This window comes from Leptidea sinapis, chromosome 31 (genome assembly GCF_905404315.1).
Source record: "Leptidea sinapis chromosome 31, ilLepSina1.1, whole genome shotgun sequence".
NCBI lineage: Eukaryota > Metazoa > Arthropoda > Insecta > Lepidoptera > Pieridae > Leptidea > Leptidea sinapis.
The window spans coordinates 3,232,244-3,248,992 of record NC_066295.1 but is presented as its reverse complement, the minus strand read 5'-3'; the positions used below and the strand labels follow the sequence as shown (position 1 = coordinate 3,248,992).

The 16,749-nt window shown below is 34.0% G+C and overlaps 1 protein-coding gene across 4 annotated transcripts in view; it reads right to left on the bottom strand.

Moving 5' to 3' along the window:
- LOC126974012 (vacuole membrane protein 1) overlaps window positions 1-10,533 on the bottom strand; it is a 35,503-nt gene extending 24,970 nt beyond the window's left edge. The window contains exons 1-2 of one of the 4 annotated variants that reach the window (XM_050821376.1): window positions 10,390-10,518; window positions 9,434-9,725 (exon numbers count right to left, since the gene is read on the bottom strand). In XM_050821376.1, the coding sequence (XP_050677333.1) occupies window positions 9,434-9,631 (198 nt within the window). In that variant the 5' untranslated portion in view covers window positions 9,632-9,725; window positions 10,390-10,518. Of the gene's footprint in view, window positions 1-2,141; window positions 2,300-9,419; window positions 9,726-10,389 lie in introns of those variants that run through there. The other 3 variants (XM_050821378.1, XM_050821379.1, XM_050821377.1) reach the window with 3 other exon arrangements.
- Window positions 10,534-16,749: the final 6,216 nt, after the last annotated feature.

Here is a 16,749-nt window from a genome sequence, read left to right as displayed (position 1 = left end):
GGCCCCCGCCTAGAGCACAGAACAGTGCTCCACGCTTTATATAATAGCTGGCTGGATATATCGACGGCATATATTCTGATACAGGCTTTGGCAAATAGGGTTGTCTCTTCTTATCGATAAAAATAATAATCTAATCAGTAGAAACCGGATTACATGCAAATGCATGTTGCATATTTAGTACCTTTTCAGCAGTATTTGCATGTTTTAGAAAAAAATAATAATTACTATGCATATTTACGCTCGATCTCGCCCATCGTTCGATGCTTTTCATAGTACGCCCAAACGCAATGTTTGGGCGTACTATGAAAAGCTCAAAAAAATTCTGCCCAGTAACCTCAGTAGACGTAGAACGCTCCTTTTCCGCTTACAAAAATTTATTAAGCGATCGTAGACACAATTTGTCTACAGAACATTTAAAACAGTACTTAGTACTACATAATTTTAAAGGTAAATCTTAAATTTCATTGTTAGCTAAGTAGGTATATCTTGTAATAGTTTCTTTCACAAATACAATTGTCAGTACAAGCCTTTATAAAATAAAATAAAAATATGACTTTTTATTTTTTCCTGTATAATTGTATGTATACATATTTTGGCCCTTTTTATGGATTTTCGTGCATATTTTAGTTACTTTACTTGCATATTTTGGGCATTTTTTGTAGCATATAATCCGGTCTCTACTAATCAATATATTATTGTCAATCTATACATACATCAGGATTTAAAAATACAAACTACCTTTCCCTTTTTATACAAAAACGACCTGACTATATTTGAAAAGCTAAAGTTGCAATTCCACAAATTTTCAATTACTTTTAATATAAGTGCAATATAAATTAAAAAGGGAGAAATACTAAAAAATTTAATAACTGAAAAGTTTTATGAATAGGTAAGTACACAGGTAGGAAACTCTTTGGCATAGAAAAACAAAAATAACTCTTTGGAACTTAAGCTTGTATTAACAAACTCGTTGACAAAGGGTTTCACTGAAAGAATCTAACACAACGACAATAAATGAAATCCTATAAACACAAATGCCTACTAATATTATAAATGTGAACCTAAGTTTGTTTGTTACGCTTTTATGCCGGAGCTATTGAACTGTTTTTGATAAAATTTCCCGCGGGATATGTGAAAATCTGAAATTCACGTCCCTTAGTTATAACTATAACAATAGTAGGTTTAGTTTGCCATAGCGATCTTCCTCGAAATAAGATTTAAATAATACTAGTGGTTTTAATGAATTTGTCAAAAATATTTCATAACATCATGAATTATTTCGTAAAATATGCTCCCTGTTGTTACAGTGAAATTGTTTCACAGCAGATCTGTCAAACCAGGCGTCACTAAATTCTCTCATAGAAAATATGTTCATACAAAACAAATATTGAAAATAAAAATAATTATGGGTCCCAAATCGAAATAAAAACTATCCTATCTCTCAAGTTGGATCAAACTGCACTCCATGAAGTAATCCCCATTTAAATCCGTTCATTAGTTAAGGAGTACATCGCGGACAAACAACGTGTCACGTAATTTATATATATTAAGATGTTGGGAACGTGAGCGAAACCGGGAACCGGAACTGGACTAGGACATGAGATAATCTTCAATTCCAAACATGCTTATTATTTTTAAAAACCCTTTCGTCTACGCGACGAAGTCGCGGTCATCAGCTAGTAAGTAATAAAAGTACCGGATATAAATGTTAATTTTACATTATTTTTTTGGAAATTTAATTATGATTGTGAGCATTTGTGAATAGCGGCAAACATAAACTTTAAAATGGTATCTGAGTCATTGAATTTTATGAAGATTTATGGAAGTTACGGCGTTTCGTCATAGAAAACTATAATTTAATAATTTCCAATTTGCATTAAGAGTGACGACAAAATGTTAATTATGATAAGCTTATTATCATCGGCAATTTTTAATTATTAAGTTTTATTTTTATTTAATTTTTAAGTAACATACGTTGTATTGGGTATATACCTTTAATAAAAACTATTATGATTATTATTATTTCGAATAGAGCAGAAATGAATCGTCATGAAGCTACAACAGTTAGTAAAGGGGCTATGACATGAAATTAATATTATTAACTGTCTAATCTACAGACTTCAATTTGAAACCCGATTTACCTTTTCAGTTTACGATCATCGTAAATCCAAGGCAAGCTTTATCAATTATCACTGCTGTGTCGATATCACTTTTCAGTTGTCACTATCACCGGCCGATCGCGTCCAAAACACGTTTGTGCTGTATAGCTGATGAAACATAATGCTCTCTGTGCGGGCTGCGGGCGTGGTGCCATCATTTCACTTTCGAAATAACGACGGGCAGCCAAAGCCCCATTCACTCTCTAATAATTTCACTCTCATTCAACACTGTTATTTTAATTTATTTATTATTTATTGCTCCAACAGGGTGAGCACCAATACAATTCCTCAATAACTAACACAGATATATCTATTTAGGTGACACCCCAATCATGGGTGCAAATCGAGATCAAGTAACGGAACATAAACAGAGCATTAATTAATTCTGAATTTGGTAGATCACCTCTAATATTTCAACGAATTATTTGATATATACATGATACTAAGACTACAGCAGGACTGAAGACCTCTATAAATTCAAATTCAAATATTTTTATTCAGAATAGGATTTAAAATCACTTATTGAACGTCAAAAACTACCACCCATTCTAAAGAGACTGCCTCAGACCTGAGAAGAATGGGCGCAAGAAACTCATCGGGCTTTTTTTAAATATAAAATATGGATTACAATGTAATATCGTACAATAAACATTTATAATTAAAGAGCCTGAGGGTGTTCGCTTTATTCCCAGTCCGTGGTTTCATTAAGAAAATCGTTTATGCTATAATAACCTTTCCCACACAAACGTTTTTTAACAATTCTTTTAAATTTCGTAACACATTTGTTTTGTACATTTTCTGGGATCATATTGTAGAAGCATATACATCGCCCAACAAAAGACTTACTAACTCGACCCAACCGAGTAGTAGGCATAACAAGTTTATGTTTGTTCCTTGTGTTAACATTATGAATGTCACAGTTTCTAGAAAATTCCTCAATGTGCTTATGAACATACAGAACATTATCAAGAATGTATTGAGAAGCAACAGTCAAAATGTTTATTTCTTTAAATTTTTCTCTTAATGATTCTTTAGGACCTGGGTTATAAATCGCGCGAATAGCACAAAGAAGGAATTAATATCGGCCGCACTGCCCCATAACAATATACCATAGGACATAATACTATGAAAATAACTAAAGTATACTAATCTCGCCGTATCTATGTCAGTTAACCGCCTAATTTTCTTAACCGCATATGCTGCAGAACTAATCCGTCAATATGGGGGATATTGACGGATTGGCGAATAGGCACAGTTCCCCACTGCAATTTGGAATCAAGAGTAATGCCAAGAAATACAGCAGATTCCACTGGTTTTACCACCTCTCCATTTAATAAAATATTCGCATCTACATTTTTGACATTTGGCGCGGTGAATTTAATATATTTGGTTTCATGATTAGTTAGCAGTAAGTTATTGGCGCTAAACCAGTACACGATGTCAGATAGAGCATTGTTTACTTCGTCATACAAAACTAGGCTTCGATTCACTTTGAATATAAGTGAAGTGTCATCCGCAAACAATACCACCTTGTGATTTTTTTTTAAAATCCGAATACCATGATCAATCTATATATATTGTTATAAAAATTATTGACCAAGACGAAATTTACACTTTGAGATACTTTAAGCTATTTTAAGACCAAATTTACGCCACCCTATTTAATAGTACATAAATAAATATGAATATGAAACTGTAAACCGAACGGCTTACCAAGTAGACATTCCAGATACCAGAAAAAATGCTTTTACGACAATTGCGAGATAAAGCTTTTTATTTATTTTATATAATTACCGTTTATTTACCAGCATTATTATTTCATTATAATTTAATCTGCCAAACTTTGTTAAAGGCATAATATAGTATCAATCTGTAGAATAGAAATGCTATAAAGTTTGCTTAAATAAATAATTAAATACCTCGCGACAAATTAAAATATTGGATTACTTTAAAAAAAGTTTAATAAATGTTTCGTTTATAGATTAATGTACATGCATATTTAAAATTTTCCAATACTATTTGTTATATGTCATAAAAAAAAAATTGCCTGTAGATTCTTTGTACTTATTATACGAACGGGGGGTATATTTTTGGAGTTAAATCGAAGTGTGGATCTTCATTTCCCACTACCTCACTAGTGATGTGCCAATTATGTGTCTGATGTCCGAGGCAGAAAAAAGATCTTTTTCTGTATCCGTTACTTTTTGGCAGATCCTTTAAATGGGTACATCATAAAATTTTACAAATATTGATTATTGACATATTATAGGCCACATTAATTATTGCAATGAGTTATCATGTTGACGACCTGTATAGCCGAGTGGTTAGCGATCCTACCTACTAAGCTAGAGGTCCCGGGTTCGAATCCCGGTAGGTGCAAGCATTTATATGATGAATATGAATGTTTGTTTCCGAGTGATGGATGTTTAAATGTATTTATGTATGTTCATATGTATGTTTATATGAATTTATGTATGTTTAAGTAAGTATATTGTATTAAAGATATCATTGTCTGGTAACCCATAACACAGGCTATATATACTTAACTTGGGGCAAGATAATTTGTGTAAAAAGTGTGTCAATATTATTATTATTATCATAATATTTACAGAGAGATATATTATAGTAGTATGCACTAAATATGACATCAAATATTTTTCAAATTTACATTTTAATAAAATATTCAATCATATGTATTTAAAAAATTTGTAAGTAGGTACCTACTTCAGAATGTCTGTTTTTGAGTAAAATCCGTATTTGCAGATCTAGACGCCAATTTATCGGTATCGACGGATATACAATTACTAACGACCAGGCACATCTCTACTACTGACATATTTCTTTGACTTGCTCCGTTCGCATCACCCCTTTCATGCAATCTCTTTCTATTATGGTACTCTGGAGTCACAACACAGGACAAATGTATCACATTACTTTAGCACAAACCCAGTACTTAGTATGCTACGGCCACACTACCTAATCGTCGTATTATTATAGCATTAATTTCCTCGGGAAGTGATGTTACACTAGGGTTCTTTGATGTAGAGAACGAGAGAGAAAGAAGACCGCCGCTGCAACCATTGCTCGCCGCCATATTTAGTGAAATTACTGGGCAAATGAGACTTAACATCTTATGTCTCAAGGTGACGAGCGCAGTTGCAGAGCCGCTCAGAATTTTTGGGTTTTTCAAGAATCCTGAGCGGCACTGCATTGCATGGGCAAGGCGTATCAATTACCATCAGCTGAACGTCCTGCACGTCTTGTCCCTTATTTTCATAAATAAAAAAAAATATTTATTGTCATTCCTAAATTAGTGCATAAATCGTGGCATGTGCCCATACCCATAAAACGATAGTGTGCCCTTAGCCTTAGTAATCTATTGGTAAGTATTTAAATAAACATTATTTTAATTGTTTCCGCTTCGGCTGAATTATCAGAAATAACGGATGCATAAAGCTGAATAGACAATAAAAATAATCATATTATTATATATAATACTAGCTGAGCCAGCAAACGTTGTATTGCCGATATTAAAATCGCGATACAAAAGTAACTGTTGATCGTAGATGGGTGAAAATTTAATGCTGACTTATAATCAAACAAATTTAAAAAAAAAAATAAAAAAAAATCGTGTGGATCACCCTTAACATTTAGGGGGATGAAAAATAGTTTTTGTCCGATTCTCAGACCTACCCAATATGCACTCAAAATTTCATGAGAATCGGTCAAGCCGTTTCGGAGGAGTTCAAAGTTTAACACCATGACACGAGAATTTTATATATTAGATATTGTTTTCTAAGCGAAATCCGAGACTCAAAATTATACGTAGAACAAAAAAAACCCGGACCGTGATCTAAATAAAACAACAGGCAGCTCAATAGAATATAAGTATTTATAGATTTAGGGCAATTATAGATATATTTGGCTGTAATGAGCGAAAGATAACAGTGAACAGCTGATTGCCGTGGCTTCAATCCAACACTGATTGTTACACGTAGTTATTATTCAAGCTGCTTCCTATACACAGTATAACAATGAATATTTCCCCTACAAGATTGCATATAAAACTCGCCTTTAATACGTGTGCAGTAGGGCTGATTTTACAAAACAATGGACACAGTCGTAAGTGAAACGTGGCGTGATAGACACGTCTTGGTATCACGAGTTGCTACGTAATGCCACTTGCTAATTGCTAGTGCGTACGGTCTGGGGGGCTATTTTATGAGCGCTCGAAATAATAGAGGAGTGGTAGTTATTAATAAGTTTCAAAGACGACAATTTTTTACCAGTACTTTCGCTTGAACCCAATTATAATTATCTAAGGATGTAAGAAAATTTATTGAAGTATGCGTTACTTTGCGGAAATCCATAATTATACAAACGATTTAAGTTTTCTTTAGTGTTAATTCCGCCAATATTTGTCATTTCATTCTCGCCAAACGACACGTCCTGAGGATGCCTTGTGTAGAGGCGAAACACGTGTCGTATTGTTTAAAAACAAATATTGGCTGAATTAACACTAAAGAAAACTTAAATCATTTGTATCTAAGGATGTGAAAATTTCAGCGCTTAATACGTTATGTGGGTGTTGAATGAGACTGAGACGTCACGCCGTATGTAGCGCTGGTTTGGGTAAAGTTTACTCGAATCCAAAAGACAACTCCCGCTCATTATTTCATTCTCATCTTATTGTAGTGACTACGCGATAATGTCGGTATCCAGTTTAAAAGCATGCTTACGCTAACAATACCTGTTATCTACATATAACAATGATACTTGCTTTGTTGTTGAAAAAACCGAAAACTCTAACACTAACAGATCTGATTTTTTACATTGCGACCAACTCAGGAGTTTCCATCCTTTGAAGTCCACACGGTGGAGATGCGGTAGCAAACTTGTAAAAAAAATGGAGTCCACTTGAGGAGGTTCTCTCCCTTTATAGTTAAACATACGTCAAAGTAAACTGAACCACTCGCTCGACATAACACTTTTACTTCTGGCACTTCTTACAATATGTCTAGTTAAGCGCAGGACGCTTCATTGCGGCTCCATGTTAGTGTTCTACGCCGGGATGACAACACCATCTATTGGTCAGGTCTGTAAGCTATTTAGCTACTCGATCAAATACCAACAAAATTTATCGAATTCCGTTAAGTAATTTACGAGTTCAATGACACACACAAGACCTTGGATTGAAAATAAAAAAGTTCAAACCAATTAAAGATCAAAGACTACTTCATCAATGTAACATCAAATAAGAATCTCCGAGTGATATAAAGCAGATGATTGAAAATGACACAAAAAAACTACTTCACTTACGATATTTTATGTGAGATATGAATAACACAACATCAATGACTACAACACTTAAATACATCTCATTTATAACAAATCTAATATAGGCATAGCATTGATCAAACAATAAAAAAAAAATCATGCTCTATATCCACATGCTCCTGATGAGAAAGAGTGACTGACAAGCAAGACATTCAACTTATGGTAAAGACACTCAGAGTTCATAGCTGAAGCCCAAATTTTGTGCAACAATTGCCCAGTTATGTGACATCACAATAATGCTCACACATAAAAGCTTTAGGTGCTGCAAGAAAAGGTTCCACTGTGATAACCACTTAGCTGGCATTATGTGCAAAGAACCATTCCACTGGTAAAAATAAACTACTATTCAATACAAATTGAGTAGAAGTACAAACATCCACATGGAAGGCCTGCAAAGCTAGTGACAAAAGATTAGAGAAGTACATAAGTACTTGTCTAATGGCTTTGTTAAAGGTTTGCAGAAGAATAATGTTTTTGGTAAGATAGATAGAGAATTTTATGATTGATTGTATATTTCACCCCCAAAAGCTGAAGCATCTCTCCCTACTGTAGCTTTAAAGCAAATAATGTTCGTGACAAGAACACTAATTCCAATTGGTTTTTTTCATGGAAAAAGAGGACAAACAAGGGTATCACTTGGTGTTAAGTAATAACCGCCACCCACACTCTCTCATATCTCCAGAGGAACCACAAGAGCATTACCAGATTTTAATTAAGGCATACACGCTTATTTTGAAGGTACCCATGTCATATCATCCCAGAAACACTGCACAAGGAAGCTTTTTCCACAGCTTTGTCATTTGTGGAAGATTGTGGTATTCATGTTTTCCTAGGAGGGAGGACTTGAGTAGGAGATTACATTTATCATTATATATATACTTTAATGTTAGTAGCCTAAAAAGCAATAGTTGATTCAATCTCTTTTGATAGTAGGTTTGCTCTGCAGGTGCCACATACAATTGCTTGTTGATATACACTCAGCTTTACCCCACTGAGACCCTATTTTTAAACATTGGGGTGAAGCCTTCATTTTAAATAGTAAAAATAAGAAAATAAGAAATCCTACTCTGAAAAAAAAAAAACATAAAAATGTATATCACTATTTTATTGATAGTGCAAATGTTTCCTCCCACACTCCTATGTGTGCTGGAAAAGGACAATCTAGGAGTTTATGACACGTTGTGGATGTACTGAAATGAGGCCAGGTCATGGTGTGGAAGAAGTCAGGTCAGCATATCACGGTCATAGCCAAATTATCTGTTATCTCTGTCTAAGCCATGATCTCTTATCCTATGCCAAAGCGACAAATTGTGGGCATTGTTCAGAATTACTCCCTCAGCAACTCAATGGTACACAACTTATTGTATACTTTTTGTGTGGTACCCACACTTTCAATGATATTTCTACTAGCTCTTATTATGTTCTCTTTAATGAGATCATATTGTGTATGGAAAGACAATTATGTTCTAATCATGCCATAATTGCAAGTAAATTACAACACCACACAAACTAAGCCTTACTAAAATTATTATAAACAAGGCAGCTTAATAATCTTGACTGAAAACAATTGAGGATATATTTCCAAGACTTGTGCAGATTTTTATAGGTTTTTCTTTTGTTTATATGAATTAATATATTTAGTGACACAAAATTATTGTTATCTTGTCTAATAAGTCTGTAAGTTAGTGAGGCTCTCATAAAACTAATAATATTCATTCCATTTATCCATAGTTAATATATTCTTTGTAATTAATACTATAACTTCAATATAACAGAACCAGTTCATAAATTAACATTTAAAACCCTAAATTGCAGCTTGCACACAGAAAATAAATTGAAGCTCTAGTAAGTATGAACCTACACTACAATAATGCATAAATTAAATTAGGCAAACTAAAAACGGAAGCATACAATTCAACACACATTCAGCAATGTACCAGCTCATTTTTGTTGCCTGATGTCCGTTGACCCCGTTTCCTGCACTCAGCGCGAAGTTGTTCCTTGTTCATTGAAGCCAGAACTTCTGGACTGAGATTCTGTCGTACCTTGCCATTATCAGTAATGGAGTTCTGACGTGGGATCGCAAGTGATGCGGCTTGGTTACGAGCTCGTCGAGTACTTGCTAGCTTGGTCATTCTACCTTTATTTAAACCCACTAAGCTTTAAGCAGTTAAATGCCTTGCTTCCATTGCATGTGATCTATGTTCTTCATAAGCACTGCTTTCCAATCTTGATTGTTTGCATAAATATATCAAAAGCAACATTGAAATTGTATTATATTATAAATATATATATTTTACACAGTATAGGTAAAATTTTCGTAATTATTAAAGGTATATAAGTATACATAGTATCATCAATGTGTATCTTATTTTTACTATTACTTTAAAAACTCAAGAAAATGAAAACCTAATAAATTATAAACAGCTTATAAAAAAGATCTCTTTGTTCTGAAAATCGTATTAAGTCACTACGAAGTTGTTAGTTGGTCGAAATTATGGGAGTCAAATTTGGTATCATGCATAAGAAAAATTATAAAATTTATTTTCTCACGTTTCACAGTTTTTGTTAATATTGGCCAGTCAAGTTTTAAAAGCGAGAACGTCAATATCTTTTCATAAAACGTTAAAATTATGCTGTTTACATTTGCACCCTTGTAATATTGATTTTATATTAGCTTATTGAAGTGTATCTAAGGTATGAGACATTGTAGCGAAACAGATTATTGATTAAAATGATTAATTTTTAATGTTGTAATATTAAAGCTACATTGCTTCAGCCCCTAATAAATAAGCTGTTCTTGGAGGTAATTTTCATTCGGGACAGTCAGCAGAAATTGATGCAATTTCTAACCTAGTTTTTTACTAAATACTACTTGATAATAAGTACTTACATCATAAATTCAGTCCTCCTAAAATTTAAGCGTTATTTAGTAGGTTTACTTATCAAAATGCTTTTATTTAATAATTATTTAATATTTAAAAACTACTTTACAAAAACCACTAACATCACTCTCTATTCATCTTTGAAAACTGACAAATGACAGGTGAAAATTGAAATCGAAGATCCTGTGACAGATTCCAGATCCAAGAAAAAATTTTCTTTTTTTATTTATTAACGGCTTGGACACAAGTCTTTTAAGCCATAATTTCTACTTGGACACTGAGGAGCACGGAAGAAAAAGCGTCAGGTAAACCTTAAACACTTTATAAAAATCATGAAACATGATCACATAGCTACTTTCTCTGAGTTATCGTTACAAATTATAATAATCTGAACGTATCTTTTGTATTGAATTGTATGGAATCTGTATATGATATAATTCTTTCTCTGGGTTTTGATTTCATGGCAGTTGTGGTCTTGCTTTGGTTAACAGCACAACAATATTATTTCAGACAGCTGTTTACAAATACTATCGGAATATACACACCTATCTACTTCTTTGCCAATGACAAAGTCCACACCTGTGTGTCTTATGAGGGCATTGCTCTTTAAATCACCTAATGAAGTTTGTTCACTTCTATAACACTAGTTTGAAAACGTTTTAAATAAGGAGTACGAGTATGATTAGCTCAACCTAATTTGTGATAATTTTAGAGGCTATAACAAGAACCATGCTATGAATAGAATTATGATGGCTCTTGTTTAGAAAATGTTTAAAAAAATCTGTATTTTCCGTCAATGCAATCCGCAGTTTTGGACTTATCAAGAGGAAAATGAAAACAATTGAAAGAGTGTATATAGTGGAAGAATACGCTGTGAAATTATTTGGAAACAACCTCACATTGATAACATGACGACAGCACTATAGTCGTATTTTTAATTGGACGAGGTCAACAGACTTACTGTGTTGTCAGTTTTTGGTGAAATAAAAATAGTGTTGTGACAAAGTGAATGATTGAAAAAACTTCCTGAATGAAACTGCCTCGATTGTCTAGTTAATAGTTAGTGTGCCGAACTGCCGATATAGGGTACGGGGTTCGAATTTTAGTCGTGCTTTGTACATGGGATTGAGCTCACAGTGATTTGGGGCAGACGTAAAACAATTATCCCATGCTGCACTGCCATCTCGTCCACAACATACTTATCGCAATGTTCTTGTTTGTGTTGCCGTACAATGTCTATAAGAGTAGCTTTAACCATTGTTGCTTCGAATGAAATATTTTTGCTCGTTAGCCACTCTTGTATTCTAGGTTTAGTCCAAGACATTTTAGGCTGCGATTCTAGTTTCGTTTTAGTTGCATTATCCGTCACTACTACGGTATTTGGTTTTAGTTTTCACAAGACCCCCCTAAACCACTTCTCAAAGGAATCGGCATTCATCTCTTGATGATAATCTTCTTTTTTTTGGCTTCAAATATTGATAAGGTGTCTTCTATGAACCCTTCTTCCTCGCCTATATGGCTGATAATTAATCGTTTGCCCTTTCTTGAAGGCTTGTTTAAGCCAGTGGTCAAGCCATCTTAGAAGGCCTGGCGGGACGATAATACTGTCTGGTCAATCCATGCCAAGATAGTGAAAAATATCGATTAATAATTATGGACAGTACAATTAAATGTAAAGAAAACAGAAAATTGTTATTACCTTCGTTGATTCAGGTTTCGTCTTTTGAAAATCATTGAAAAGTAACGTAGCGTGTGTTAGCGTAACGACTTATTGAAACCACCTAATAATAATATAGAGGAGTAATTATAGTACGGAATAATATATTACAATAGTTTAGAAGACAATAAAGAAGTGTTAATGTTCGCGACGACTACTGGCAAGTAATTAACTACTAAAAAATGATTTTTATAGTGACGGCTTACCCATAAGTTCCCGTGCATTCTAAACACTGTTAATACTTCACTGTTCACCTTTACATTGAAATAAAACTTGTTCCATTATGTGTGAATTACATGTGAATTGTTAAGTTCGACTATAGACAGTGTGATATTATCAATTGCAAAAGTGTATTAACTCACTAAGTGAAGTTATCAATTGAATCTGTGTCTATCAAACGGAGGGTAACACAAATAAGAGTCCACGTCACCCGTTTGAATCACAAATAATTCTCATTTATACTATTAATTGCGCCAATTCGTTAACCGCGTCTGTGGCGTATCGGTATCTAAAGTATACTTGAGATCCGCAGGGCCCTGGTTCGTATCACACCCGTTGGTCAAGAAGTTTTTTTTTCCGTTTTTATTTTAATTTGGACTTTATCAATAATAACTACATCAAAACCGTTACAAAAATATGGTTGGAACTTGTGAAGCGTGTAGAGAGCACATTAGTGTTACCGTAAAACGTATAAAATGTACTCAATGCAATTGCATGTTTCATTCCGAATGCGTCCGATTTACGGGGGACTCGACATCGTCTAGAACACAATAGAAGTGCCCAAACTGTGTGGCAATTGCCAGGAAAGGCGGATACAATAGTAGCACACCGATCCGCGCAAACAAATCGAGTAAAGTAGCACGCTCGACACGCACCGACTCTGCCGATCCGACGATATCCGTGTGTGACGACACAAGGGCAACTACAGCCGCCAATTCTATGTTAATTGGTCGTTTCGAAAGTATCTTAGACGCTAAGTTGAAAGCAATTAAGGATGAAATTGTTGAAGAATTGAAATCGACAGTCTTTAATGAACTAAAAAATGAAATAGTTTCTTTGTCTTCAGAGCTCTCCCAACTTCAGGTTGCACAAAATCATCTACAGTCAGAAAATGACCAGCTAAAAAGCGATTTATGCACGTTGCAAGCTCGTGTCACCATTTCTGAGGATCAGCTTTCCGACTTACGCTCTCAGTTCGGTAGGCAACAGTAACCGGGTAAAATTAATAATCTAGAAATGGTATGACTGCCCCAGATGACTAGCGAATCGTCCACTGATCTAGTGTTGAAAATAGCGGAGTATGCCGGCGTCGAACTCAAGCCAGGTGACATCGAATTTGCGCTCCTTATCCAGCCCCAGAGACCCACAGCAGGAAGGCCTAAACCCATTGTTGTGAAAATGAGGGACCGAATGTGTAAAGATATATGACTGTCGGGCTTAAAAAGAAAAAAGGGTATTTGCACAAAAGATATAGGGTTCAGTGGACTGGAGAAAAAATTTTTCGTGGACGAGCACCTAACACCAGAAAACAAACAGCTTCTTTAAAAAACTAAAAGTTTCGCACAAAAAGAAGCATTCAAGTTTGTATGGGTTAGGAACTGCAACATTTTTTTACGAAAAATCGAAGAATCACCGGCCTTAAGCATACGAACGGAAAACGATCTGATCAAGTTAAAGTGATCTTCTACAAAATGTCTCATGCTACATCCACATTAAACACAAACACGAAAACACAACATATTTCGCTAGACTTTCAACAACAACTATCATCGCACAAGCTTAACATAACCGCCAGACATTACAATATCATCTTAGTAACAGTCATAAATCAAAACCACGCACATTACTCATTCAATAATATTTTTTTATCATTATAATATATTGGTACATTCTCTAAACTCACAGGCGTTAATCCTTTAAGTGTACCAAAACTGAAGAAGTACGTCTTAATATTAAAAACCACTATTTTAGTTTAATCCTTATCACAGAGTCTTGGTTAACTAGTAGTATCTACGACCATGAAATTTACGATAGTAGATACGATATCTTGCGTCATGATCGAAATCCTGAAAATCACTCAAAAACAATAACATTGGGTATCCTTTAAAACTCACGTTGGGACAATCTACATATTCCGATGAAATCTCAGTATGCAATGGCTTTAGTAAATACTTTGAAAGCGTATTCTTAAATCCAGCAAATTCAAACGATGCGCCAAGTTTCACAAATATTACACACAACGAAACGATATGCAATATTATTATTCGAGAAGATGAAACTCTCAAATTGCTAAAGTCGTTGGATACAAATAAGGGAGCCGGTAGCGATGGCATTCCCTCAATTTTTCTACATAAATGTGCTTCTTCCTTGGCTAAGCCTCTTTCCATAATCTTTAATCTGTCCCTTAACGTTTTCTGCGCCTTCCCAGATAAATGGAAACAAGCTTTAATAGTTCCCATTCATAAAAGTGGATGAAAAACTAAAATTGAGAACTACCGGCTAATATCAATCCTCAATCGGATAAACAAACTATTTGAGACGGTTATCAGCAAACGGATTACCCCAACAATTGCTAGGTCTATCCCCTTCGAACAACATGGTTTTATGAAGGATCGTTCCACCGTGACTAATTTTACAACAAAATTAAAATGGGTATCATTTTCGAGATTCTCGGGAGTGTCGGTAACACATTTGTATTTCAAAAGTCATCTGTTTCAGCTCTATCAGTTTGAACACCCTCAATAGCTATGAAAACGACACCCATGATGCAAAAATAGTCAATTTCATGCGGCCGCCATCTTGGATTTACATTTTGACAGCACTATCTATTTCAGCACCCTCGAAAACCATGACAAATTACATGTAGGTAACTAGTCCAAAATAAATAAATATAAAAAACATCCTCGAAAACCAAACCACACTAATAAAAAAAATGATAATAATGCAGCCGCCGTCTTTGTTTAACATTGTGAATTTATTACAATCAATCATACGGACTTATAATTCGAGTACCTACAAATTATAATAATAATATTAAAACAATAAATCATTCTTACCTTTCAAATTCAAACAGCCGTATACCACGCAATACGCTGGCATTTTTGAAAAGATCGCGTAAACAAATAATTAAGTGAGTGTGACACTCGTCTCGTATTGACCGCGAAAACAGCTTAAGGGCCTCGTCGATGCGCATGTTTGTGTGAGTGTCATTTCGATGGTTTGTAGGTAGTTTCCGTACTGGTACATGTGTCTACTGTGACTAAATGTAGCAATAAAAACGCCCTTGAATTCAAAAAAATTCCCTTTTATTTCATTTTATGAAAAAAAACAAAACATAATCGATTTTTTTTAATAACAAGCTAGTAAGTCATCAATAACAAAAAAGTTTACATACCTATGCACTTTGAGTGAATAAAGACTTAGAAATTAATGAATATAAATGGTAAATTTGTAATATCATGCATGTTGCTTAGACTTTTTTGATGTGTGTTATATGGATTACAATTGATCTTGGTTCTTTTTCCATATTTCAGTCAAAATAAGGTGCAAAAATAAATATTTCAATTCTAATAAATTACAGTGTATTTGGGACATAAAAAAAAAAAAAAAGGTAAATTTTCACCAAATTTCGTGAAAAAAAAATTATTTTGAAAAAGATGAAAATAAAAAACCAAAAACTTGGTTTTTTGGATTTTTCACATAAATTTTGAGGTTATGTAAAAAAATTGTAAGAACAAAAGTTGTAGATCTTTTTATTATTTTTAACTTTGCCATTTGACTTTTTTCCATATAACTTGCAGTTTTGCCGGAAATTGAGATAAAACATTTTTTTTAAAACACGTCCCTTTTTCCACTTCCCGACCTTAAATCGCCCGTAATTTATTTTTCCTTTAATTTTTTTATATTCTCTTTCGTTTCCAATGGGAGTCATCCTACTATTTTTCTTTTCACTTTTTATCATTTTCGAATGCTTATGCACTGGTCTATTATGGTTAAAGTTATAAAAAAAGGACGAGACGAGCAATACGTTCAGCTTATGGTAAGTCATACACCCTGCCTATAACAATGAAGTGCCGCTCAAGATTATTGAAAAATCTAAAAATTCTGAGCACTACAACTGCGCTCGTCACCTTGAGACATAAGATGTCAAGTCTAATTTTCCCAGTAATTTCACTAGCTACGCCGCCCTTCAGGCCGAAACACAGTAATGCTTTCACATTACTGCTTCACGGCAGAAATAGGCGCCGTTGTTTCAATTCTCCTCGTTTTTAATTTTTATCGAAATAACAGGCACATAAGAAAATGTTGATTAAATTTGTTTATTTAAAGAATGACTACTAGAAGAACGAATGCCAAAGGTATGGTGAGTCGTGAAATATATTATGATCTCGCAGTAGAAGAAGTTGAAAAGTTTAATTTTTATAAATATATACCTCCAAGTTATATCATCACTTTTATTTAACAGCCCTTAATATTTCTCAAAAATAATACGTTTCAACTCTCCTTGACCCCTGTTTCATCTTACCTCGGTATGAGGGGTGTTGAAAGCAGTTGACTTGTTACGCTTAAGTAAATTTTTCACCACAATATTTAGCTAAAAAAAATATTTTTGAATTAGGCGTTACTTTGCGGAAATCCATAATTACACAAA